Consider the following 27,740-nt stretch of genomic DNA (forward strand, 5'->3'; position numbering starts at 1 on the left):
AGGGTCGTCAGGTGGTCCCTCGTGAGGCTCACAGTCTTAATCCCCATTTTACAGATGAAGTAACTGAGGCACAGAGAAGTTGTGACTTGCCCACAGTCGCACAGCCGACAAGTGGCGGAGCCGGGTTTCGAACTCATGACCCCTGACGCCCAAGCCGGTGCTTTTTCCACTGAGCCACGCCGCTTCTCTATCTATATTAATGTCCGTCTCCCCCTCTAGACTGTAAGCTCTCTGTGGGCAGGGAACGCGGACGGGCTTTGGAGTCGGGGGTCGTGAGTTTGAATCCCGGTTCCGCCACCTGTCAGCTGTGCGACTGTGGGCAAGTCACTTCACTTTTCTGTGCCTCAGTTACCTCATCTGTAAGATGGGGATTAAGACTGTGAGCCCCACGTGGGACGACCTGATTCGTGTGTCTACCCCAGCGCTTAGAACAGTGCTCTACACAGAGTAAGCGCTTAACAAATACCAACATTATTATTATTATTGTTATATTGCTGTGTTGCACTCTCTCAATCGCTTAATATAGTGCCCTGCACTCACTAAGCACTCAATAAACCATCGATTGATTGGTCCCGATCTCACTTTCTCGAAAAGCCTTCCATGATTCACTCGCACGAGCCGTATCTACTTCAGGGCGACTTTCAGCGCTCAATGCAGACGTTCGTATTTAGTCATTCCTTCCATCGTATTTATTGAGCGCTTACCATGTGCAGGGCACCGTCCTAGCGCTTGGAATGTACGATTCGGCAACAGTTAGAGACCATCCCTGCCCGACGACGGGCTCACGGTCTCAACCGACTATTTGCAGGTAGGGGTGATGCCAACAGACAGTTACTCTCCCCCTCTTCAAAGCCTTATTGAAGGCACATCTCCTCCAAGAGGCCTTCCCTGAGACCTCTTTTCCAGCCCTCAGTACAGTGTCTGGCACCTAGTAAGCGCTTAATACCACCATCGTCACCATCGCTCCCTTCTGCGTCGTCCTCACCTGGAAAACGGGGGTGAAGGCTGTGAGCCTCATGTGGGACAACCTGTTTACCCCGTAAGCAGCATGGCTCAGTGGCGAGAGCCCGGGCTTGGGAGTCAGAGGTCATGAGTTCGAATCCCTGCTCTGCCACTTGTCAGCTGTGACTGTGGGCGAGTCACTTCACTTCTCTGTGCCTCAGTTACCTCATCTGGAAAATGGGGATAAAGACTGTGAGCCCCACGTGGGATGACCTGATTTCCCTGTGTCTACCCCAGCGCTTAGAACAGTGCTCTGCACATAGTAAGCGCTTAACAAATACCAACATGATTATTATTATTACACCAGCGCTTAGAACAGTGCTCTGCACATAGTAAGCGCTTAACAAAGACCAACATTATTATTATTATAAATACTATGTAAAGAGGAAAAAAAATTGGTCCCACTCTGACAAAGTGGTTTTCGGGAGTTAAGACTGAGGGCTGTCCATCAATTTCAATCTTGCTGCTTTGGTTTCTGGAGGCTACTCTTAGCCGCAAACCTCTCCTTCCGCTACGTGTATTTCGCGGAAGCCGTGATTTGTACCCGGAAGATGCCGAAACGCAGCAAACCTCTCCCACTGTCTGAAATGCCTGCTTCTGGAGACTTGGGAATCAGAGGGGAGTTCTGAACGAGGTCCACATTGAGATGCTACTCGGGGAGGGGGGAAAGTAGGATTCGGTGAGGGTCAGTGAGACCTCGCAGTGACCTAAAAGATATTTCCGTGACTTCTTCCACTAGATGGGGTGTCCACATAATAGAAAAACCTGGCTCTGTTGCTTTAAGAGATTATTCAAGATTCTAGAAGGGGGATCAAGTGGAAAAATCCAGCCATTTCTCTGACCTGGCCTTTTAATATCCAGCTCTTCGATGAATCATCTTCTAGAAGCCCACCCTACCCTCTCAAATAAAGGCACCTTGCTTCCCTCTAGTTTGTAAGGGTTTCAAATTTAAGCTACAAGATAGTAATGACCTGACGGAGTTAGCACTGTTATCCAAGGAAATTAACTCTTCATTCATTTCTAGTGCGCCTTAAAGTCTCCTGGCGCACCATTAAAATTGTTTTTTTTCCCCCCCACACAAACAATGCTTCCTAATCCCCTAATGGGCCCATTACACCTCCTTGTACTCGGCCTTTCAGAACCCAATCAAGTCAGGGCAAACACAAAGGTGGATCACGCATGAGCAGACAGCGGCTCCGTCAGAAGATGGTAGATGGGGGAAGAACGCGGATGTAGAAATGAGCATAACGTAGGTTTTTCTTTATATGACGCGTGGGATTGAAGTACTCACTCTGGGCCAAGCACTGCGGGCAATACAGCACAATCAATAATAATAATGATGATGTTGGTACTTGTTAAGCGCTTACTATATGCAGAGCACTGTTCTAAGCGCTGGGGTAGATACAGGGTCATCAGGTTGTCCCACGTGAGGCTCCCAGTTAATCCCCATTTTCCAGAGGAGGTAACTGAGGCCCAGAGGAGTGAAGTGACTCGCTCACAGTCACACGGCTGACGAGTGGCAGAGCCGGGAGTCGAACCCATGACCTCTGACTCCCACATGGGGTACTGCCAAGGTCACAGAAGAATCCAGCCAGTTCGCCAGAGGGCCTTCCTGGCCCACCCCTAGATCCTCCCAGAGACATTAGACATGAGCCATCTCCTTCTTTGCTGGTGGGCCCGGGGGGAGAGAATCAGGTTGCACTTTTTTTTCCATGACAAGACTCGCCCTTTGCAAGCTAGACTCGCCCTGTGCCAGACTACTTACTAAAATTCTGAAAATCTGCTCCAACAAGTGCAGAAAACTACAGGGAAAGTGAAGAATGTTTCACTTTATTCTGGAACCCAAAGTACAGACCTGATGGTCCAAAGCTTCATTTTCAGTTACGTGTCGCTGAAAGATGGTTACAATGGTCCAGGTTAGAGTCAGGGTCATTTGACTCGAATTTAGCCTTTATCTTACAGCCTTCCAAATCCACACTGTCCTAAGATTTGAGTTTCATTTACCGACTTTGAGTTGGACGTACCTCCTGCAAGACTACAGCAAGCTCGAATGCTTTTCAGTTTTCGATGACTAGGTTTAGGCCCGAAACGGGACTGGCATCCTCCAGTTTAAATGGGATGTTTTTATATATAGTTCACTGAGGCCATTTTCTCCGTTACCACTGCCTGGTGGAACTCCCGGAGTAGAACTCCACTGCCAGGTATCCCTCCTCCAACGTTCCCTTTTTGGCCTCCCGAGGTTAATTAATAAAATACAAGTTGAGCGGTATCCAAGATGTAGTCAGATAAAATTCAAGTTTTATTCTAATGGAGGTTGCCCCCGGCAAAGGGTACGCGGTTCACGCACTCCCTTCCAACACTCAGCTTTCCATTCTAGGAGCGATCTATTGGGCATCCGAAATATCATTTCGGCGGGGTTGGCTCTCTCACAGCTGACTGCTCGGCCAGGTCGTCGCTATCGTCTACGAAAAAGCCGGTGAGCAACTTTAAAGCGGCCACCCTTTAACCATCAGCTTTGTTTTCTGATGGACAGAATATACCGACCGGCTATCAGGAACGTGAAAAACCCGACCGTACCAAGTTCAACGACAGGACGTAAAAGCTACGCGTTCTAAGACCGGGGCGTAACCATCTCATACCATCCTGAAGCGTTTTAAAATACCGGTAACGGATAAAAGTTCACTTGCTTAGGTATTTCAAATACAACTTTATTATGATCTAAACGAAAAAGGAATGGGAATGACAGTAACAAACAAGATTCACCACAGAATATTGTGATGTGACTGCAGCAGTCTTACAGTTGAAACTCAAGGGGAAAGTAATTGCAGTCCAAAAACAGCTAAATACGCAGGTCCAAAATATGAAGGAATTTTTTTTTTTTAACTGCCACATTCACTCCGAAGCCCATTCATCTCCTTCAGCATCCCAAAGATTAAGCACATGTTCTGCTCAGCTATATAATAAAGTGGCAAACACGCTGCACCACTGACATCACAGGACAGTTGCCTATAAAACTAGACTTCTGACGCTGGGCTCCAGCTTCGATTCCTCACAGGTCATCATCTTCGTCGGGGAGAGCGGTTGTTTGAGCAATCTGAAAAAGGAAAGAGGAGGAGAGAGATGATGCGGACTTTCCCAAGATTTTTCCGCGCCAGTAACTCGGTCTTAGTTTTTTTGTCCAGGCGGGTTAATTCCCAGGAATCGACCACTTCAACTCTGGATACCTGTAAGTCCTGCTCATACTGTGCTGCCAGTGCTGGGTCCATGACGACTTCTGGCGGTGCAAGCGCCGGCATGGCAACAAACTCCAAATTGGGATCTCCAATTAGCTTCCTAGCCAGCCAAAGGAAGGGCTTCTCAAAGTTGTAGTTACTTTTGGCAGAAATATCATAGTACTATATTTTTTATTTAAAAAAGAGAGAGAGAGAGAGAGAGAGAGAGAGAGACACACCCAAAATCAGTACCGGGGTTTTAACGTTCATAGACGATAATCCTCGGGTTCGGTGAAGGGCGCAGGCCTGGGTTCTAATCCTGGCCCCGCTACCGGTTTGCCGGGTGACCTCGGATGAGTCGCTTCATTTTCCTCCGTGCCCGGCAGCGCATAGTACGCACTTTAACGAATATCACAAAAGTGTTAACGACGGGTAATAAGAGCCGGGATCTTCAGACACTACACTATGTTACACGCGGTCTTAGATTATCCATCAGCGGGATCTATCGAGCGCTCTCAGTGCGCAGGCCACCGCAATAAGCGTTTGGGGGAGGAAAACAGACTTAATATATCCCCCCGTGCACAAGGGACCCACAGTCTACGCTGCGGTCCATCAAAATGCACCTTTTGAAAACCGAAGCCTCCGGACTTGGCAGACGGCTTAAGAGAAACTATCTGGGTGATTACTACAGCTCCGATTTTGACATGAACGCAGACAACCCTTGAGAAGTGGGGGGAGGGGAGTATACGGGTTTACACAGTAAAGCGCTCAAGAAACGCGACTGAATGAATTTAAAGTTGGGTCAAGCCCTGGAGGGTCAAACAAAAATTCCAAAACTCTAGACAGATTCGTCGTCTGGCAACGGGTGGTAAATTAATCCGTACACTCAGTCAGAACTGTAATAACGCTACTTATGGCATCTGTGCAGTTCTATGTCGAGCACTGTTCTAAGCGCCGGAATAGATACAAGTTAATCAGGTCAGTCTCTGTCCCACTAGGAGCTCACTCTAGGGAGGGTGAACGGGTTATTTGATTCCCATTTTACAGAGGAGGAAACCGAGGCAGAGAGAAGCGACTTGCCAGCAGGCCCCCTGGTTCCCGACCCCCATGCTCTTTCCACGAGCTGTACGTCCCCGTGTCCTTCCATTTTAAGAGTATCCTTTATGCTTTTACCTGGAGATTCTTCTTCCGATGGAAAACGATGGATTTTGCCTTGACTTTCCTGTCCTTGATATCCACCTTGTTGCCACACAAGACTATTGGGATGTTTTCGCATACCCGTACCAGATCTCTGTGCCAGTTAGGTACATTCTTGTAAGTAACTCTTGAAGTAACATCAAACATGATAATGGCACACTGAGCTGCAAAGCAAATTCAACCAGTAAGGCATTCTCGTTGTGTACCCACCACTTCCCGACGCTAGACATTTACAACCTTCTCATTAAGAAAAAAGCCCGCCTTCGGTTTACTCTCATAAATCGGTCCCAAAGCTTCAAAACCAAACTGCTTGAGGATCTAAAAGGGTAAACTGGAATTTTATCTGCCGTTCAAGCGAGGCAACCCAAAAAAGCAAACTTTGTTCTGGGTGACGATGAAAAAAAAAGTCCGACGGTTAGACTCTGTGGATTTAATCTGAAAGACCCCACGTCGCACCTATTTTAGTGATCACGTTCTGATCTCCAAGGCTGTAGTGTTTTACAAGGCTGAAACAAATAAACCGTTTTTTACTTTAGAAACTCTGCCACTACTAGTAACCTGGGGGAGTGCAGGATTACCGAGCGTACACCCTAACGGTGTTAAAGATCAGTCCCCTTACCTTGGATGTAATAGCCATCTCTCAGACCACCAAACTTCTCCTGCCCAGCTGTATCCCACACATTGAATTTGATAGGCCCTCTGTTAGTATGGAACACGAGGGGGTGAACCTCAACACCCAAGGTAGCTGGAATAAAAAAATTGTGATTTTAGATGGCGGAGTGGCACTGCGAACCGAGAGCACGCAGGCGGGTCCGGGTACTCTTTCCACCTACCTACGTACTTCTTCTCAAATTCGCCAGTCAAGTGGCGCTTTACGAACGTGGTCTTTCCGGTACCCCCGTCGCCGACCAACACGAGCTGTAGAACCAAGGGTGAGAGTCAAGGGGAGTATCAAACCTCTGTTCCGCACTTGGAATGGGGAGTGGGGGGGAAAGGGTAAAACGGATCAGCTCAGCGTGGTCCTTGATAGGCTCCACAAGAAGTTACAGGAGAGATTGATATTAGACCCCTCCCTCCCCGTGCCAAGAAACCCAGAACGGTTTACAGCCACCCAGGATGGGTGAAACGGGCAAGCCTCTCCCCCGGAGGGAAAAGCCCTCGTTCCCGAAAAAAGACGGTTCCGATGGGGACAACGATGCCCTGAAGCGGGTCGACCTCCCAGCGGAGCCGGGAGCGGCGAATCCCTCTATCGGGCGGGAGTGCGTTTTCAATCGATGATAATCGCAATATTTGTTAAGCACTTACTATGTGGCCGATCAATAACGATAATCGTAATATTTATTAAGCACCTAGTACGTGCCAAGCACCGTCCTGAGCGCTGGGGGTAGATACCAGGCAGTCCGGTTAGCCCACGTGGGGCGGACCGTCCTCAACCCCGTTTCCCAGCCGGGGTCCCCGGGGCAGCGGGGCCACCGGCCCCGACTCCCGCAGCGGCCGAACGGGATTCGAACCCCCGACCCCCGACTCCCAAGCCAGGGCTCCCGGCGCTGGGCCGTGCCGTTTCTCTCGATGTCGGCGGCTGAAGGGCCTCGGCCCGGGCACCCACCTTAAACTGCACTTGGGGCTCTCCTTGAGCGGCCATGGTGGACGGTTCTGCAAGGAAGGACAGACGGGACACGACAGGTCAGGAGAGGAAGCTTTGCGATGAGCGTTGGGGCGGCGCGGAGGCCATCGACCTATCGCTCGATCCCTTTCATTCATTCGTTCGGTCGCATTTACTGAGCGCTTCCTCTCTGCGGAGCACTGCGCGAAGCGCTCGGAATGGACAATCCGGCAACAGATAATAACAACACTAAGAACGATGACACTGGTTAAGCACCGACTACATGCCGAGCACTGTTCTAGGCGCTGGAGGGGGATACCAGGTGGCGAGGTGGTCCCACGTGGGGCTCCCGGGCTTCCTCCCCCTTTTGCGGATGGGGTCACCGAGGCCCGTCCATTTGATGGTATTTATTGAGCGCTATGTGCTGAGCGCTGTTCTAAGCGCTCAATCAATACTATTGAATGAATGAATGAAATACCAGGTGATGAGGTGGTCCCACGTGGGGCTCCCGGCCTTCCTCCCCCTTTTGCGGATGGGGTCACCGAGGCCCGTCCATTCGATGGTATTGACTGAGCGCTATGTGCTGAGCGCTGTTCTAAGCGCTCAATCAATACTACTGAACGAATGAATGAAATACCAGGTGATGAGGTGGTCCCACGTGGGGCTCCCGGCCTTCCTCCCCCTTTGGCGGATGGGCACCCGGAGGCCCCGAGAAGGGAGGTGACCTCGTGCGATCGTATTTATTGGGCGCTTCCTCGGTGCAGCGCCCCGGGCTGAGCGCTTGGAGTGGACAAATGGGCGAGTCCCGGTGGGGGGGGGGGAGAGAAGCCCCCAGCACCGTCTCCCTCCCCGCCCGGGGTCCCGACGAGGGCGGAGGGCGCCGTGTCGGGGTGTGGGGTGCGCGGCCTCCATTGCTCCGGCGGCGGCTCCTCCCCCCCACATGGAGGCAAGGAAAGAGGGCGGGCGGAATGAATGGGCCGCAAATGGCGCCCGAGCTTTCCAGCTCGACCCTCCGTTCGCCCCTCGGGGGCCCGACGAGGACGGGGGAACGGAGACTGGGAGCCCGTCAAAGGGCGGGGCCCGTCTCCCTCTCCCGCCCGCTTGTCCCTTCCAAGCGCTGAGTCCAGGGCCCTGCACACAGTAGGCGCTCAATAAATACTGTTGAATGAATGAATGAATGAATGAATGAGGAGGCAGGCGGGATGGGGGGGGGGGGGACGGAGGGGGGAGAAAAATGGTCAATGTCGGGATTTGGTAAGCGCTTCCTCTGTGCGGAGCGCTGGGGGGATAGAAGGGGATGAGGTGGTCCCGCGTGGGGCTCGGAGGGAGGGAGGGAAGGAGGGAGGCAGGGAGGCCGGGGGCGGCTGAGGCGATGGGCGCGCGCGCGCGCGGCCCAAACCGCCTGGTCATCCCGCCCGGCCGGCCGCCCGCCCTCCCTCACGGGCCTCCTCCTTCCCTCTCCTCCTCCGCTGCGTGTGAGGAGGAAGCGCGCCAACCCCCACCAACCGCCCTCCCCGCGGCCCGGCCTCCCTCCCTCCCTCCCTCGGTCCGTCCGTCCCGTCCTCCTCTCCTCACACGGGGCTTAACGGCCTCCCGGGCCCGGCCGCCATCCCTCCTCCTCCTCCTCCCGCTCCTCCTCCTCCCGCCCCTTCACGGGCCGGGCCGGGCCGGGCCTCCCTCAGCTCCCACCTTCCAGAAGCGTCTGTGCGTCGGCCTCACCGAGCGCTGGGAAGATGGCGGAAGCGCGATTCAAATAGGCCGGAGAGGCGGCGCAACACCCCCCACCCCCCCACCAGCAGCCCCACGCCGTCCGCGCGCACGGGGGGCGGGGCCGCGCCGGGACGCCGTGACGTCAGGCGCGCGCGCGCGGGGAGGGGGGGCCCCACGGCGCCTGCGCGCGGCTTTACCCGCCATGGCCCGCCGCCTCCGCGCGCGCCCCGAGGCCGACACGCGGGCGGGCGCGCGCCGGGCGCCGCAGCGCGCGCCGGTCGGGGACGCGCCCCGGCGCCGCAGCAGCCGAGAAGGGGGGGGTGGGGGGGGCGGGGGAGGCCGGCGAGCGGCGGGAAACGAGCCCGGGGCCGCTCCCGGCGTCGGAAGCGCGCGGGAGAGGGGCAGGCGACCAAGGGCTGCCCCCGGCGGAGTGGGCCGCGCCCCCCTCGGCTCGGCTCGGCTCGCCTCCCGCTCGTCCTCCGGCCCACCCCGGGGAGGGCTGCCGGCGGGCCGGAGGTGGGGTCGGGGGGCCCGGGGCGGATTTACCGTCTGGTCGTGGTCCTCGGGGAGCCGAAGTGCCGCGGCCGGCGCTCGCCCTGCCCTGCCCTGCGGCTCCTGCGGGGAACGGCGGGAAGGAGGGAGGGCGGGCGGGCGGGCGGGCGGACGGGCGGGGCTCGCTGACGCCCCCGGGTGGCCGCCGGGAGAGGGGACGCCGGCCCACGCGCCGCCCCTCCTCGCTCCTCCTCCCCCTCCCTCCTCCGCCCGCCGCCTCAGGTCACGTGGGGCCGTCACCCCGCCAACCGGCCCTCGTCACTCACACGCGCTCCCCCCTCCCCCCTTTCTCCCTCTCTCTTTTTTTCTCCCTCTCTCTTCCCCCCTCCCTCCCTCTCTCTTCCCCCTCTCTCTTCCCCCCTCCCTCTTCCCTCTTCCCCCCCTCCCTCTCCCCCCTTCCCCCCTCCCTCCCTCTTCCCCCCTTTCCCCCTCTTCCCCCCTCCCCCCTCCCTTCCCCCCCTCCCCCCTCCCTTCCCCCCCTCCCCCCTCCCTTCCTCTTCCCCCCTCCCTCCCTCTCTCTTCCCCCCTCCCTCTCTTCCCCCCTCCCTCCCTCTCTCTTCCCCCCTCCCTCTTCCCTCTTCCCCCCCTCCCTCTCCCCCCTTCCCCCCTCCCTCCCTCTTCCCCCCTCCCCCTCTTCCCCCCCTCCCCCCTCCCTTCCTCTTCCCCCCTCCCTCCCTCTCTCTTCCCCCCTCCCTCCCTTCCCCCCTCCCTCCCTCTTCCCCCCTCCCTCTTCCCTCTTCCCCCCTCCCTCTCCCCCCTTCCCCCTCCCTCTCTCTTCCCCCTCCCTCCCTCTTCCCCCCCTTTCCCCTCTTCCCCCCCTCCCCTCCCTTCCTCTTCCCCCCTCCCTCCCTCTCTCTTCCCCCCTCCCTCCCTCTCTCTTCCCCCCTCCCTCCCTCTCTCTTCCCCCCTCCCTCTCTTCCCCCCTCCCTCCCTCTCTCTTCCCCCCTCCCTCTCTTCCCCCCTCCCTCCCTCTCTCTTCCCCCCTCTCTCCCTCTCTCTTCTCCCCCTCCCTCCCTCCCTCTTCCCCACCTTCCCCCCTCCCTCCCTCCTCCCCCCTCCTCCCCCCCTCTCTCCCTCCTTCTCTCCCTCCCCCCCTTCCCCCCTCCCATTGCTTCAGCGCTTCCTTCCATTCGGCCAGTCCTTATTCATTCCCTCCCTCCCTCCCTCCCTCCCTCTCTCTCTCTCTCTTCCTCCCTCCCCACCCTCCCCCCCCCCCATTGCCTCAGCGCTTGCTTCCATTCAGTCCGTCCTCATTCCTTCCCTCCCTCTGTCCCTCTCCCTCCGTTCTTGAGGGCTTATCTTCACTCACTCAGTCACTCACTCAACCGTATTTCTTGATCGCTGGCTCTCACTCGCTCATTCCCTCGAGCCTATCTACTGAGCGCTTCCATTCATTCATTCGATCGTATTGAGCGCTCACTTTCATTCATTCATTCACTCAATGGTAATTCTCGAGGGCTCATTTTCATTCACTCACTCACTCACTCACTCACCCGTATTTCTTGAGCGCTGGCTTTCACTCATTTATTCACTGGAGCCTATTTACTGAGTGCTTCCATTCATTCATTCGATCGTCTCGAGCGCCCACTTGGCTCAGTGGAAAGAGCCCGGGCTTCGGAGTCAGAGGTCATGGGTTCGACTCCCGGCTCTGCCCCCTGTCAGCCGTGTGACTGTGGGCGAGTCACTTCACTTCTCTGGGCCTCAGTTCCCTCATCTGTAAAATGGGGATTAACCGTGAGCCTCACGTGGAACAACCCGATGACCCTGTATCTCCCCAGCGCTTAGAACGGTGCCCGGCACATAGTAAGCGCTTAACAAATACCGACATTATTATTATTACCATTCACTCCCTCATTGGTATTTATCGAGGGCTTATTTTCATTCATTCACTCACTCAAGCGTGTTTCTTGAACCCTTGCTTTCGTTCATTCGCTCAGGCGTATTTACTGAGCACTTACTTTCATTTATTCATCCACTCCCTCAAAGGTATTTATTGAACACTTATTTTCATTCATTCACTCGATCGTATTTATTGAGCACTTTCATTCACTCGGCTGTATTTACTGGGCGCTTACTTTCATTCGCCCAATCGCATTTATTGCGCGCTTTCATTCGTTCACTCGGTCGTATCGAGTGCTCACTTTCATTCATTCGCCTCGATCGCGTTTATCGAGCGCTTGCTTTCATTCATTCGCTCGATCGCGTTTATTGAGCGCTTAACGTTCATTCGTTCGCTCAATCCTATTTATTGAGCGCTTACTTTCATTCCTTCATTCACTCGATGGCATTTATTGAGCGCTTACCGTGTGCAGAGCACTGCACTAAGCTCTTGGGAGACTACAATGCAGTAATATAGAGAGACAATCGCTGCCCACAACGGGCTCTTACTCTGCGCAGAGCACTGTGCCAAACGCTCGGGGGAGAGCGTGGCGTAGCGGTTAGAGCCGGGGCCTGGGAGTCAGAGGTTCTGATCGCGGCCCCGCCACTTGTCCGCTGTGTGACCTTGGCAAGTCGCTTCACTTCTCTGGGCCTCAGTGACCTCGTCTGGAAAATGGGGATTGAGACTGTGAGCCGCACGTGGGTCAGAGATTGGGTCCAATCCTATTTGCTCCTACCTACCTCAGCGTTTAGGACGGTACCTGGCATATAGGAAGCGCTTAACCCATACCATCGTTATAATTATTATTACGCTAGGACGATAAGCAGATACTTTCCCTGCCCACAACGAGCTTGGGCAGGAAGCTCGTCCGGAAGGATCAAGTATATTTATTGTGCACCTACTGTGTGCGGAACACTATTCTACACGCTTGGCAGGATACCCTGGAACAATAAGCAGACACATTCCCCAGCGCTTGTACTCTCCCGAGCGCTTAGTACAGTGCTTGCACACAGTAGGCCCTCAATGAATACAATTGAATGAATAAATAGGAGGGAGGTGATTGTCTTGTTTTATTGTCTGTCTCCCCCTTTTAGACTGTGAGCCCGTTGTTGGGCAGGGATTGCCTCTATCTGTTGCCGAATCGTACAGTCCAAGCGCTTAGTACAGTCCTCTGCACATAGTAAGTGCTCAATAAATACGATTGAATGAATGAATGAAAAGGGGCGGGCTGACCCCCGCCCCCAAAACCTTCGCCCCTGAAGACTGTAGGACTGTGGTTGAGTTCGGGACATCCCTCGGCCCACAAAACGCACCTGCACCTTTACGGACATTCATGCTGATATTTCATTCCATACTCATTCAATAGTATTTATTGAGCGCTAACTGTGTGCAGAGCACTGTACTAAGCACTTGGAATGGACAATTCGGCAACGGATTAAATTCCTCCCAGATCCCAGATATTTTTAAATGCTGCAGAATGAGGGACCCATCATTTCTTGGTCCTTATTACTAAAGCAGAGGTGCAGATTTCTCAGTATCCTTAAGTCCCTGGATGAGACCCGAGCGTGTCTTCTTGGTTTTTCAGGAGAGATTCGGATTTCCCGGGGTAGGGCAAACATCGACGGTACGTGAAGAAAGGCTATCCTGAAAGTAGCGCGGCGAAGTGGAGAGAGCGTGGGCCTGGGAGTCAGAAGGTCAAGAGTTCTAATTCTGGCTCTGCCAATTGGCTGCTGTGTGACCTTGGGCAAGTCCTTCACTTCTCTGTGCCTCGGTTACCTCATCTGTAAAAAGGGGATAAGAGTGTGAGCCCCATGTGGGACAGGGACTGTGTCCAACCCGATTGACTTGTATCTACTCCGGCACTTAGAACAGTGCTTGGCACATGGTAGGTGCTCAAAAAGTACCTTGATTATTATCCGTTAGCACCACCCGATGGGAGCTCACCTCCTCCAGGAGGCCTTCCCAGACTGAGCCCCCCCCCTTTCCCTCTGCTCCTCCTCCCCTCCCCATCACCCCCCTCCCGCCCTCTGCTCTTCCCCCTTCCCCTCCCCTCAGCACTCTGCATCTTTGTATATATTATTGATTATTTTGTTAATGACGTATATATACGATTCTATTTACCTCGATGAGGTCTGTGCCAGACTACTTGTTTCGTTTTGTTCTGTTTTGCTTTGCTGCCCGACTCCCCCATTTAGACCTTGAGCCTGTCACTGGCTGGGGATTGTCTCTATCTGTTGCCGAATTGTCCATTCCAAGCGCTCAGTGCAGTGCTCTGCACATAGTAAGCGCTCAATAAATACGATTGAATGATAATAATGTTGGTATTTGTTAAGCGCTTACTATGTGCAGAGCGCCGTTCTAAGCGCTGGGGGAGATACAGGGTCATCAGATTGTCCCACGTGAGGCTCACAGTCTTAATCCCCATTTTCCAGATGAGGGAACTGAGGCACAGAGAAGTGAAGTGACCTGCCCACGGTCACACAGCTGCCAAGTGGCAGAGCCGGGATTCGAACCCGTGACCTCTGACTCCCAAGCCCGGGCTCTTTCCACTGAGCCACGCTGCTTCTCTAGGGAATAGCTGTTGGGGATCATCCAAGAGTGGTACCTGCCCAATCCTTTTTTTTTCCATGGTATTTGTTCAGCACCGACTCTGTGCCGGGCACCGGTCTAAGCGCTGGGGTAGGTACGGGCTAATCTGGTTGGACACAGTCCAATTAATCCCCATTTTACGGATGAGGGAACCGAGGCACAGCGAAGTCAGGTGACTTGTCCAAGAGGTGGGCCTCTGCTCTATCCGCTAGGCCGCGGCCCTTCTCAAAAATGGCCACCGTGCCGCTGTTTTCGAGGAAGGCCGTGCCCCTGCCCTTCTCAAAAAATACCACCTTAGGGGGCCTCCAGAAGATGACTGGCCTTCTGCCCTTCTCCAAGAAGTGATCCATCAGCAGGGCTTAGTTCCCGAGTAAGTCGCCTATGTGCGTAAGTCTTTTTTCGTGATGATGTTGTCTCGTTTTTGCCCGTCCGTCGCCCCCGATTAGACTGTGAACCCGTCACTGGGCAGGGATGGTCTCTATCTGTTGCCGAATTGTGCATCCCAAGCGCTTAGGACAGTGCTCTGCACAAAATATGTGCTCAATAAATACTACTGAATGCATGAAAGTCCTTATCGCCTAAGGATTTAGGTATTCACCTCAGCTCCCCTCTCCGTCTCACGCTTCTATACATAGCTTTAGAAGCTCGACTCTTTCTCCTACGTGTAATTAATTTTAATAATGTTGGTATTTGTTAAGCGCTTACTATGTGCCGAGCACTGTTCTAAGCGCCGGGGTAGATTCAGGGTCATCAGGTTGTCCCACGTGAGGCTCACAGTCTTCATCCCCATTTTACAGATGAGGAAACTGAGACACCGAGAAGTGAAGTGACTCGCCCACAGTCACCCAGCTGACAAGTGGCAGAGCCGGGAATCGAACCCATGACCTCTGACTCCCAAACCCGGGCTCTTTCCACCGAGCCACGCTGCTTCCAATTTTAGTGTCTGTCTCCTCCACTAGATTGTGAACTTTCTGAGGGCAGGGATCATGCCTACTGCACTGTACTCTCCAAATGCTTAGTACAGTGATGTGCAGACGGTAAGTGCTCAATAAATAGTAGTGATTTATAAAGAGTAAGAGATGCATAAATAGTAATAGTAATGATTTAATACCAGTAATAGTATCGTTGGTATTTGTTAAGCGCTTACTATGTGCGGAGCACCGTTCTAAGCGCTGGGGTAGATACAAGGTCATCAGGTTGTCCCACGTGGGGCTCACGGTCTTCATCCCCATTTTGCAGATGAGGGAACTGAGGCCCAGAGGAGTTAAGTGACTTGCCCACAGTCACACTACAATCAATAATAATAAGGTGCTCGATCGGAGGAGAAGTTGGGGTGGTGACAGGGGTCATGGCGATACAGCGATGGAAAACGATATTACGCTGGGCCCTTCTCGGCATACTGATTTTTACTCAGACTTGGCGAAACCCCCTCTAGGACAAGTTCTAGAAGATTTATTTGAGCAGCAGTGTGGTCTAGTGGAAAGAGCATGAGCTGGGAAGGCAGAGGACCTGGTTTTTAATCCCAGTTCTGCCACTTGTCTGCTGTGTGACCTTGGGCAAGTCACTCAACTTCTCTGTGCCTCAGTTACCTCATCTGGTAAAAAAAAAATGAGGATTAAGACTATAAGCCTCATGTGGGACGTGAACTATGTCCATCTTGATTATCTTGTAACTACCCCAGCAGCGTGGCTCAGTGGAAAGAGCGTGAGCTTGGGAGTCAGAGGTCACGGGTTCTAATCCCGGCTTCCCCGCTAGTCACCTGTGTGACCTTGGGCAAGTCACTCAACTTCTCTGGGCCTCAGTTACCTCATCTGTCAAATGGGGATTAAAACTGTGAGCCCCACGTGGGACAACCTGATCACCTTGTATACCCCAGCGCTTAGAACAGTGCATAGTAAACGCTTAACAAATACCACAATTTATTTCTATTTTACCCCAGCACTTAGTTCAGTGCCTGGCAGATAGTAAGTGCTTAACGAATTCCATTAAAAAGGGGGGAAAATTACGGGTGCAGAGTAAGAAAAATAAATGTATTTACTTTGTTTACTTCGAGATTTCTTACAACTACTTCAAGGGGATGACTTTTCTAGTTTGCATCCTTTTAAGGAGCAAAACTGTGTATAACTTTTAAAGAGTATGATTCCTTATTTTTGTAAACAAAAAAAAAGGAACCAATTAAGTCAATGTTTTCCTCTTTTGAATAGCGTTTAGGCGAATGGGACCTTGTTATTTTGTTGAAAGTGTTGTCTACATTACATTATCGTCGGTATATCAGATATTTTTTCCATGACACAGTATTCATAAATGCATCCCATGTTTAGTTAAGTAGCGGGGGGGATTCCAAAGTCGCCATAAACGGTTCAATGATAGTTTCGAGGAAAAAGTCATAGGCACTACCTGTGTCTGTTTTGGAGGCTAATCCTGAATTAATTTAATCGACACATAAAGAACCCATATGCATTGACTTTCCTTTTGGGTTTTTCAAAACATTTCTTCGCTTACTATTTTTAAAATTGTTCAGCGTGGAACGTCAAAGGGTAGCCATTAAGTAAACGTCTTTGACATTTAGACAGACTTGAAAACTTTCATACATTAACAGATCTTTGTAGTCCCTTGACTGTTTGAAGCAACCCGTGAGCCATCTCTCTAGAATGATATATCACATTTTCATCAACCTAAACTGCAAGCGCTTTGTGAGCAGGGAACATGACTACCGGTTTTGTTATGTAGTGCTCTCCCAACTGCTCACTCAACCCCCCTTTCCTCTTCTCCCACTCCCTTCCGCCTTGCCCCGACTTGCCCCCTTTATTCATCCCCCTCCCAGTCCCACAGCACTTAGACACGTATTCCTTCGTTCATCCAGTCGTATTTATTGAGCGCTTACGGTGTGCAGAGCACCGTACTAAGCACTTGGGAGAGGACAATACAGTATCTGTAATTTATTTCTTTAATGTCTGCCTCCCCATCTAGACTGTTAGCTCGCCGTGGGCTGGGAATGTGTCCGTATATCGTACTCTTCCAAACGCTTAGTACGGTGCCCTGCTCTCAGTAAGTCCTCAGTAAATAGGATTGAATGAATGGATCAATTGATGAATTAATACAGTGATCGGCATAGAGAAAGTACTCTATCAGATTTTTGAGTGCTTGTGTGCAGCGCACCGTACTAAGTGCTTTGGAGAAGACAATATAATGGAGTAGGTAGAAACGTTCCCTGCCCACAACGAGCTTACAGTCTGGAGAGGGAGAAAGAAATTAAAATAATTAACGAACAAGTCCGTGGGTGCTGTGGGACTGTTGGTGACGTGAGTAAAGCGTAGAGGAACCGAGGGCTCAGGTGTGAGTGAGGTAGATGATAGCTTAGTTGGAGAGGGCCTCGTGGAAGAGATATGATTTTAATAAGGCTTTGAAGGTGGGGAGAGTGATGCTTTACCAGCTTATAAAGGAGGAGGAAGTTCCAGGACGTGGGCGAGGGGACGGCGGTGAGATAGATGAGATCAAGGTGCGGGGTGTAGCTTGGCATTAGAGGAGTGAAGTGTGGGGACTGGATTTAGTAGGAAATCAGTAAGGCGAGGTTGGAGGGGGCAAGGTGACTGAGTGCTTTAAGACGTCCCCTCCTTCTCCGGGCTCGACGCCCGCCTCGGGTGCCCCCCCGTCCGTAGGTCCGAGGTTCGGTTGGGGGGGAGTCAGGAGTTTCTGTTTGATGCGGAGGTGGATGGGCAACTGCTGGAGGTTATTGAAGAGAGGGGAAACGTGGACTGAACTTTCTTTTAGAAAAATGATCCGGGCAGCAGAGCAAAATATGGATTGGAGTAGGGCGAGACAGGAGGCAGGGAAGTCAGCAAGGATTCTGATGCATTCAGGATAGGATCAGTGTCAGGATCCATGCGGTAGCTGTTTGGATGGAGAGGAAAGGGCGGATTTTAGCGATGTTGCGAAGGTGGTACTCCCTACTGAGAGCTCACCTCCTCCAGGAGGCCTTCCCAGACTGAGCCCCCCACTTTCCCTCTGCTCCTTCTGCCCTCCCCACCCCCACCCTCTTCGCTTCCCCCTTCCCCTCCCCTCAGCACTGTGCATATTTGCATATAATAATAATGTTGGTATTTATTAAGCGCTTACTATGTGTAGAGCACTGTTCTAAGCGCTGGGGTAGATATAGGGTAATCAGGTTGTCCCACGTGAGGCTCACAGTTAATCCCCATTTTACAGATGAAGTAACTGAGGCACAGAGAAGTCAAGTGACTCGCCCACGGTCACACGGCTGACAAGTGGCAGAGCTGGGAGTCGAACCCATGACCTCTGACTCCGAAGCCCAGGCTCTTTCCACTGAGCCACGCTGCTTCCCGTATATTGTATATATCATTTACTACTCTGTTTTGTTAATGAGATGTATATCTCTACGATTCTATTTATCTTGATGATGTCTGCGCTAGACTGCCTGTTTCGCTTTGTTCTGTTTTGCTTTGCTGTCTGTCCGCCCTCTTAGACTCTGAGCCCGTTATTGGGCAGGGATTGTCTCCATCTTTTGCCTAATTGTACACTCCAAGCGCTCAGTACAGCGCTCTGCTCCTAGTAAGCGCTCAGTAAATACGACCGAATGAATGGATGAATACACACAGGATTTGGCGACAGTTGGAATGTGTAGACCGAGGGAGAGATGAGTCGAGGATAACGACAAGGTTACAGCTCGTGAGACAGGGAGGATGGTGGTGCCGTCTACCGATATGGGAGATCGTGGGGAGGACGGGGCTCGGGTGGGAAAATGAGGAGTTCCGTTTTGGACACGTTACGTTTGAGGGGACGGGGGACACCCAAGTAGAGATGAAGGCAGGAGGCTATACGAGACTTTAGAGAAGGAGAAAGATCAAGGCTGGAGATGTCGATTTAGGAATCACCTGTGTAGAGATGGTAGTCGAAGCCAGGGAAGTGAATGAATTCTCCGAGGGAGTGGGTGTAGATGCAGGCCAGAAGAGGACGACTTCGATCGCGGGGAAGAAACTGATGGGGCGGGCGGGGGAACGGAGCCTGAGGAGGGAGTGAAACGTCTGAAGCAACTGGCAAGGACAGGGGGCCTGAGAGTCAGTAGGGATGGAGAAATAAGTTGCTGGGTGGAGGAGAGGGCAGAGTTAAAACAGGCAAGGATGAATTTGAAGTGGACAAAATCAATCTTATTTCTGGATTTCCACCAGCAGCGCTCTGATCAATCAGTGTGCTTGGTTGATCGATTTTGGCGTAGCGGACAGAGCGCGGGCCTGTGAGTCAGGAGGTCATGGATTCTAATGCCGCCGCTCGTCTGCTCTACGACCTTGAGCGAGTCACTTCACTTCTCTGGGCCTCAGTTACCTCATCTGTAAAACGGGGATTGAGACTGTGAGCCCAGCGCGCGACAGGGACCGTGTCCACCCCGATTCGCTTGAATCCACCCCAGCGCTCAGAACAGTGCCTGGCTCATAGTAAGCGCTTAACAATTACCCTGATTATGGTTTCGGACGTATTGCTGACTATAACAGAGTGACCCTCATCAAAGAGAAACATTTTCTTTGCAGTTCAGATTTATAATCTGGCTCCGCATTGACGGGCAGATAAATATCCCACTCACTCCAGCGCGTACATTTAGTTCCTTCTCAAGACGACCTACTCACTGTGCTTCATTCTTGTCTGTCTTGCTGCTGCTCACACCCTCCCTCCCATCAGGAGCCCCTTCTCCCTTCACAGCCGGCAGGCCACTGATCTCCTCACCTTTGTAGCCCTTCTGAAATCTCATCTCCTCCAGGAGGCCTTCCCTGATTTCTGTCTCCTCTCCCCATTCTACTTCCCCACTCCCGCCACCTTCGCTCTCCGGCATCCACATAGCACTTGAATACTCCCACGCCTCAAAACTGTACATATATTGACTTATATATGTATATACATATAGTTATAACATTTATATGTATATATACATATAACTATATTTATACAGCTATACCTAAGTTATATATACATATATGAATGCGTCTTTAAACTTCACCGTACTTGTAGTTTATTTTAATGTATCTCTCCTGCAGGATGGTAAGCTTTTTGAGGGCAGGGATCAGGGCTAGTGACTCCATTGTATCCTCCTAAGCACTTAGCACAGTGCTCTGCACTGAATAAACACCCAATACACGCTATTGATCGATTGACTGAAGAGTTATTTTTTAGCATTCACATTTAATTCCTTTCTCTCGCGGGTATATTTTTAGTAAGTTGGATGGAATTTTCCTCCAAGAACCGGCCTGAAGCTAGAGGTTTTCCTTATAGTACTGACATGGGTTCAGAACCCGGTTCTGCCACTTGTCTGCGGTGTGACCTTGGGGAAGTCACTTAATAATAATAATAGTAATAATAATAATGTCTGTGTTTGTTAGAAGCAGCGTGGCTCAGAGGAAAGAGCATGGGCTTTGGAGTCAGAGGTCATGGGTTCGAATCCCAGCTCGGCCACTTGTCAGCTGTGTGACTTTGGGCAAGTCACTTCACTTCTCGGTGCCTCAGTTCCCTCATCTGTAAAATGGGGATTAAGACTGTGAGCCCCACGTGGGACAACCTGATTCCCCTGTCTACCTCAGTGCTTAGAACAGTGCTTGGCATATAGTAAGCGCTTAACAAAATACCAACATTATTATTAAGTGCTTACTATGTGCAGAGCACTGTTCTAAGCGCTGGGGTAGATACAGGGTAATCAGGTTGTCCCACGTGAGACTCCCAGTCGATCCCCATTTTACAGATGAGGGAACTGAGGCCCAGAGAAGTTGTGACTTGCCCAGAGCAACACAGCTGCCAAGTGGCAGAGCTGGGATTCGAACCCATGACCTCTGACTCCGAAGCCCAAGCTCTTTCCACTGAACCACGCTACTTCTCTACTTAACTTCTCTGTGCCTCCGCTCCCTCATCTGGAAAATGGGGATTAAGACTGTAAGCCTACGTGGGACAGGGATTGTGTCCAACCTAGTTATCTCGTATCTTCCCCCACGCTTAGGACAGTGCCTGGCTTAACAAATACTGCAATTATTATTATTATTTTGGTCTTTCTCCAGCCTGGGTTGGGGTCCCTCCTAGGTATGTTGGTAGCTGCACTTTGAAAAAATGATGTCCCCCCTACTCCTTGAAGCCTCCGTGTCCACTTGCCAGGCTTCTACCTGCTCCAGCCCTGTAGACCGCGCCACCCTAGTCCAGGGTTTCTCTGTTGTTGTTTTTTCCTCGTCAGCTCTTGGCGGTGATCTCCACCTGGCCCGGAGCAGATTCTGGGACAGCAACTGCAGCACAGGGCTGGGCGTTGGTCTCATGTCCCGAGGCATCGACCTACGGTTTCCAGCGTGGCCTGGTGGAAAGAACACCGGCTTGGGAGTAAGAGGACCTGGGTTCTAATTCCAGCTCTGCCACGTGTCTGCCGAGTGACCCTGGGTAAGTCACTTCACTTCCCTATGCATCAGGGAACTGTGAGCCCCGTGTGGGTCAGGGACTGTATCCAACCTGATTATCTTGTATCTACAGGGCTTGGCATAGGACCGTTCAAGATCTGACTGTTTCTGAGACCAGAAGGCGTTCGGGGCTTTATAAACAATAATCATATTTATTATTATTGTATTGATTAAGGACTCACTAGGGGCCAAGTGCTGGGGAAGAAAGAAGATGCCATATTTACTTACCTGATTGCCCCATTTTTTGCATAATTCTGGCAACCGCAAAGTAGGGGAGAAGCTATTACAGAGAGAATTATGTCTAGTAATAAGAGGAGCAGGGGAAAAAAGAGGAAAATAATACAGTGGAAGGGGAAAAGAGGGGAGAAGGAAAAGGAAGGTAAAAGTGAACTTCTGTTGCACTCTCCCACAAGCTGCACACAAAAGTAACTCACTGAAAAATAATAATAATGGTATTTGTTCATTCATTCGATCGTATTTATTGAATGCTGACTGTGTGCAGAGCACAGTACGAAGCGCTTGGAATGGACAGTTCGGCAACAGAGACAATCCCCGCCCAACAACGGGCTCACAGTCTAAAAGGGGGAGACAGACAGCAAAACAAAACAAGGAGTCAGGCATCGGTACCATCAAAATAGATGAATAGAATCATAGATATATGCACTTCGTTAATAAAATAATCGATAATATATATAAATATACACAAGTGCTGAAGGGAGGGGAAGGGGGTAGAGCAGAGGGAGGGAGTAAGGGCGATGGGAGGGGGAGGAGGGGCAGGGGGAAAGGGAGCTCTCAGTCTGGGAAGGCCGCCTGGAGGAGGTGAGCTCTCAGTAGGGCTTTGAAGAGGGGAAGAGGGTTTGGCGATGTGAGGAGGGAGGGCGTTCCAGGACAGGGGTCGACGGTGGGATAGACGAGAACGAGGCCCATCGAGGAGGTGAGCGGCAGAGGAGCGGAGCGTGTGGGGTGGGCAGTAGATAGAAAGGAGGAGAGGTCAGAGGGGGCAAGGGGATGGAGAGCTTTGAAGCCAAGAGTGAGGAGTTTTTGCCTCATACAAAGGTTGATAGGCAACCACTGGTGGTTTTTGAGGAGGGGAGTGACATGCCCAGATCGTTTCTGCAGGAAGATGAGCCGGGCAGCGGAGTGAAGAATAGACCGGAGCGGGGCGAGAGAGGAGGAAGGGAGATCGGAGAGAAGGCTGACACGGTAGTCTAGCCGGGATATGACGAGAGCCCGTAGCGGTAAGGTAGCCGTCTGGGTGGAGAGGAAAGGGCGGATCTTGGCGATATTGTAAGGGTGAGACCGGCAGGCGTCAGTGACGGATCGGATGTGTGGGGTGAACGAGAGAGACGAGTCGAGGATGACACCGAGATCGCGGGCCCGAGAGACGGGAAGGATGGTCGTGCCGTCCACGGTGATAGAGAAGTCTGGGAGAGGACTGGGTTTGGGAGGGAAGATGAGGAGCTCAGTCTTGGACATGTTGAGTTTTAGGTGGCCGGTGGACTTCCAGGTGGAGACCTCCTGGAGGCAGGAGGAGATACGAGCCTGGAGGGAGGGAGAGATAACAGGGTAGGAGATGTAGATCTGTTAAATGCTTACTACCTGCCAAGTACTCTAGTAAGTGCTAGGGTAGATACAGGCTAATCAGGTTGGATGTAGTCCTTAGCCTACATGGGGCTCACATGCTGAATAAGAAGTAAAACAGGTATTTAATCCCCATTTTACAGATGAGAAAATTGAGGCACAGAGAAATTGAGTGGCATGCCAAAGGTCATGCAGCAGGCGAGTAAAAGAGTCGGGATTAAAAACCAGGTCCTCTGACTCCCAGGCTCGTGCTTTTTCCACTAGGTCATGTAGCTACTAAATTACAGTTACCTACAATTCTTTATTTATTTATTAAGGACTCACTAGGGGCCAAGTGCTGGGGAAGAAAGAAGAAAAACCCTTCTCTTCTTCCTCTCCCAGCATCTTCACACACGTTTCAGTAAAGAAAACTTGAGTTGTATCCCAGAAGTTTTAACCAGCGTGGCTCAGAGCCCGGGCTTTGGAGTCAGAAGGTCACGGGTTCTAATCCCGGCCCCGCCACCTCTCAGCTGTGTGACTTTGGGCAAGTCGCTTAACTTCCCGGTGCCTCAGTTACCTCATCTGTAAAATGGGGATTAAAACTGTGAGCCTCACGTGGGGCAACCTGATTATCCTGTATCTACCCCAGCGCTTAGAACAGTGCTCGGTACATAGTAAGCGCTTAACAAATACCGACATTATTATTATTAACCCTACCTTTCTTCTTTCTTCTTACCCTGGTGCACATGTGCATGTTTTTAACAAAAAACCTTTGTAGTAGCTCAAACCCTTATCCCGGGGTCCTGCCCCTACCTTTCTTTCTCCCCCAGCACGTGCAGCTATCACTGCTTTAAAAAATACTTCCATCCTCAAAAACTCATTCAATCGTATTTATTGAGCGCTTACTGTGTGCAGAGCACTGTACTAAGCGCTTGGAAAGTACAGTTGGGCAACAGAGATGATCCCTACCCAACGGCGGGCTCGCGGTCTAAAATTGGGGCGGGGGAGAAATAATGAGGTGGGGCAATTATGTGAGTCAAAATGGTAATCAGATTGAACACACACTTATCTTCGGAGTGGGCCTGGGCTTCGGAGTCAGAGGTCATGAGTTCGACTCCCCGGCTCTGCCACTTGTCAGCTGTGTGCCTGTGGGCAAGTCACTTAACTTCTCTGTGCCTCAGTTACCTCATCTATAAAGTGGGGATTAACTGTGAGCCTCACGTGGGACAACCTGATTACCCTGTATCTACCCCCGCGCTTAGAACAGTGCTCTGCACATATTAACAAATGCCAACATTATTATTATTATTATTACCTTGTGTGTGACTCTGGGCACGTCACTTACCTTTTCTATGCCTCAGTTCCTCATCTGTCAAATGGGGATTCTGGCCGCGAGCCCTGTGTGGGACTGAGGCTGTGTCCAACCCGATTATTTTGTATCATCCCAGTGCTTAGTACAGTGCCTGGCACGTAGTAAGGGCTTAACAAATGCCATTCGTAAACAGACAAAACAACACACATCTTGTCCCGCGCTCGGTCGGGAAAGGAGGGAGAGCCTGCGACTTCTCATTTAAGAGAGGAGGAAACTGGAGAGGTTTGCCCAGCTCTGCCACTTGTCAGCTGTGTGACTGTGGGCAAGTCACTTAACTTCTCTGTGCCTCACTTGCCTCATCTGTAAAATGGGGATTAACTGTGAGCCTCATGTGGGACAGCCCGATTACCCTGTATCTACCCCAGCGCTTAGAACAGTGCTCGGTACATAGAAAGCGCTTAACAAATACCAACTTTATTATCATTATTATTATTATTATTATTATTAAGTGACTTACCCAAGGTTACCCAGCATCTCAGAGGCAAAGTTAAGGCTAGAGTCCACATGTTCTGGCTCCTAGTCTTTCTCTGCTCTTTCTACTAGGCCATACTGCCTCGCGCTCTCCCTCCGTTTCTGTTTCTCTGTCTCCAGATCTTTTCTTCTAGCTCCGTCTGTAGCTTACTGTAGCCTTCTACAGCCTTAGTGTGGCAGTGTAGCCTAATGGAAAGGATACAAAACTGGGAGTCAGAGGACCTGAGTTCTAATCCGAGCTCCAACTCTGTGTCCTTGGGCAAGTCACTTAGCTTCTCTAAGCCTGCCTCCTCGTCTGTAAAATGGGATAAAATACCTGTCTCCCTTAAACTGTGAGCCCTATGATTGTGTCCGATTTGGTTGTATTAACCACAGTGCTTTGCACAGAGCAAACACTCAATAGGCATTATTATTATTCTCACTCTCTCCATGTAGCCCCTTTTCTTCCTCCTTTCCCCATTTGTCTGCGCACATTTCTTCAGTAGGGCAGGAGCGGGACAAGAGGTCAGTGGCAGGCTGAAAATAGGGCTCTCATGAGGAGAAGCACAAGAAGTTCATTCAGTCGTATTTATTGAGCGCTTACCGTGTGCAGAGCACTGTAGTAAGCGCTTGGAATGTACAGTTCGGCAACAGATAGAGACAATCCCTGCCCAAAGATGGGCTCACAGTCTAAAGTCGTCAGAGAATGAGCCTGAATTTCAATAAGGTGGGGCCACTGAACTGTTGTGGGGATTGCGAGAACAGCCCCAGATTGCTTTTTTCTTTTTAAAGAACATTTATGCCATACATATGTGGAGGTGTGGGACCCCAGAAATATTAGCCAGAGTTGGGAAGTGGAACTGCACTTACCCGGCCTGAAGTCTGAGTTTTAGGATCTGCCAATTCCATCACAAGCACAGGAGTAGAACTGTGAGACTGAACAAAAGATGATGAAAATAAAAGCTCATTCAGCAACTGGTCTCAAAAATTAGGAAAAATACAAGAACAATTTTTTCAAAAATTGGTGGCATCTGCATTTAGTATTTAACTAAAATATTGCATCGTTCTGTTGATCAAACCCTTGTATTTAGCTGAGGGAATTCACTTCGACAATTAAGTAGCAAAAGGGAAGGATACCTACGTCTTTAGGGGATTAATTTTGATAATCATGGCCCTAGCTCAGTGCTCTGTATTCACTGGACACTCAGATATTTGTTTATTATTATTATTGTTATTATATTTTCATTCATTCATTCAATAGTATTTATTGAGCGCTTACTATGTGCAGAGCACTGTACTAAGCGCTTGGGATGAACAAGTCGGCAACAGATAGAGACGGTCCCTGCCGTTTGACGGGCTTACGGTCTAATCGGGGGAGACGGACAGACGAGAACAATGGCACTAAACAGCGTCAAGGGGAAGAACATCTCATAAAAACAATGGCAACTAAATAGAATCAAGGCGATGTACAATTCATTAACAAAATAAATAGGGTAACGAAAATATATACAGTTGAGCGGACGGGTACAGTGCTGTGGGGATGGGAAGGGAGAGGTGGAGGAGCAGAGGGAAAAGGGGAAAATGAGGCTTTAGCTGCGGAGAGGTAAAGGGGGGATGGCAGAGGGAGTAGAGGGGGAAGAGGAGCTCAGTCTGGGAAGGCCTCTTGGAGGAGGTGATTTTTAAGTAAGGTTTTGAAGAGGGAAAGAGAATCAGTTTGGCGGAGGTGAGGAGGGAGGGCGTTCCAGGACCGTGGGAGGACGTGGCCCGGGGGTCGACGGCGGGATAGGCGAGAACGGGGGACGGTGAGGAGGTGGGTGGCAGAGGAGCGGAGCGTGCGGGGTGGGCGGTGGAAAGAGGAAGGGAGGAGAGGTAGGAAGGGGCAAGGTGATGGAGAGCCTTGAAGCCTAGAGTGAGGAGTTTTTGTTTGGAGCGGAGGTCGATAGGCAACCACTGGAGTTGTTTAAGAAGGGGAGTGACATGCCCAGATCGTCTCTGCGGGAAGATGAGCCGGGCAGCGGAGTGAAGAATAGACCGGAGCGGGGCGAGAGAGGAGGAAGGGAGGTCAGAGAGAAGGCTGACACAGTAGTCTAGCCGGGATATAACGAGAGCCCGTAATAGTAAGGTAGCCGTTTGGGTGGAAAGGAAAGGGCAGATCTTGGCGATATTGCAGAGGTGAAACCGGCAGGTCTCGGTAACGGATAGGATGTGTGGGGTGAACGAGAGGGACGAGTCAAGGATGACACCGAGATTGCGGGCCTGCGGGACGGGAAGGATGGTCGTGCCCTCCACGGTGATGGAGAAGTCTGGGAGCGGACCGGGCTTGGGAGGGAAGATGAGGAGCTCAGTCTTGCACATGTTGAGTTTTAGGTGGCGGGCCGACATCCAGGTGGAGACGTCCCGGAGGCGGGAGGAGATGCGAGCCTGAAGGGAGGGGGAGAGGACAGGGGCGGAGATGTAGATCTGCGTGTCATCTGCGTAGAGATGGTAGTCGAAGCCGTGAGAGCGGATGAGTTCACCGAGGGAGTGAGTGTAAATGGAGAACAGAAGAGGGCCGAGAACTGACCCTTGAGGAACTCCAACAGTTAAAGGATGGGAGGGGGAGGAGGCTCCAGCGTAGGAGACCGAGAATGATCGGCCAGAGAGGTAAGAGGAGAACCGGGAGAGGACAGAGTCCGTGAAGCCAAGGTGAGATAAGGTATGGAGGAGGAGCGGATGGTCGACAGTGTCAAAGGCAGCAGAGAGGTCAAGGAGGATCAGAATGGAGTAGGAGCCATCGGATTTGGCAAGAAGGAGGTCACGGGTGACCTTAGAGAGAGCAGTCTCGGTAGAGTGGAGGGGACGGAAGCCAGATCGGAGGGGGTCTAGGAGAGAATGGGAGTTAAGGAATTCTAGGCATCGATTGTAGACGACTCGTTCTAAGATTTTGGAAAGGAAGGGTAGTAGGGAGATAGGACGATAACTGGAGGGGGAAGCGGGGTCAAGAGCGGGTTGTTTTAGGATGGGGGAGACGTGGGCGTGTTTGAAGGCAGAGGGGAAGGAGCCCTTGGAGATTGAGTGGTTAAAAATAGAAGTTAAGGAAGGGAGGAGGGCAGGGGCGATGGTTTTAAGAAGGTGAGAGGGAATGGGGTCCGAGGCGCAGGTGGAGGGGGTGCCTTATTTGTTAAGTGCTTACTAGATG

At 51.6% G+C, this 27,740-nt stretch overlaps 1 protein-coding gene across 2 annotated transcripts; it reads right to left on the reverse strand.

Moving 5' to 3' along the window:
- Positions 1-3,689: 3,689 nt before the first annotated feature.
- On the reverse strand, positions 3,690-9,371 carry RAN (RAN, member RAS oncogene family). 2 transcript variants are annotated; one of them, XM_029058524.1, is made up of 7 exons: positions 9,271-9,371; positions 7,018-7,064; positions 6,245-6,329; positions 6,031-6,156; positions 5,388-5,575; positions 4,227-4,397; positions 3,690-4,096 (listed from the first exon to the last, which is right to left on the reverse strand). In XM_029058524.1, exons 2-7 carry the CDS (start codon positions 7,051-7,053, stop codon positions 4,052-4,054), a joined length of 651 nt encoding a protein of 216 aa, XP_028914357.1. In that variant the 5' UTR covers positions 7,054-7,064; positions 9,271-9,371; the 3' UTR covers positions 3,690-4,051. The 2 variants fall into 2 exon arrangements, with proteins under 2 accessions (XP_028914357.1, XP_028914358.1); XM_029058525.2 differs by lacking the exon at positions 9,271-9,371 and adding an exon at positions 8,704-8,795.
- Positions 9,372-27,740: the final 18,369 nt, after the last annotated feature.

This window comes from Ornithorhynchus anatinus, chromosome 2, assembly GCF_004115215.2.
Source record: "Ornithorhynchus anatinus isolate Pmale09 chromosome 2, mOrnAna1.pri.v4, whole genome shotgun sequence".
NCBI classification, from domain to species: Eukaryota; Metazoa; Chordata; class Mammalia; order Monotremata; family Ornithorhynchidae; genus Ornithorhynchus; species Ornithorhynchus anatinus.

Excerpts from the sequence above, each read along its gene's own strand:
- RAN (XM_029058524.1), bottom strand. The coding sequence starts at position 7,053 with ATGGCCGCTCAAGGAGAGCCCCAAGTGCAGTTTAAG. Across the intron at positions 6,330-7,017 it reads AGCCCCAAGTGCAGTTTAAG|CTCGTGTTGGTCGGCGACGG; the intron begins GTGGGTGCCCGG and ends TTGGTTCTACAG. Across the intron at positions 5,576-6,030 it reads AGATGGCTATTACATCCAAG|CTCAGTGTGCCATTATCATG; the intron begins GTAAGGGGACTG and ends TTTGCTTTGCAG.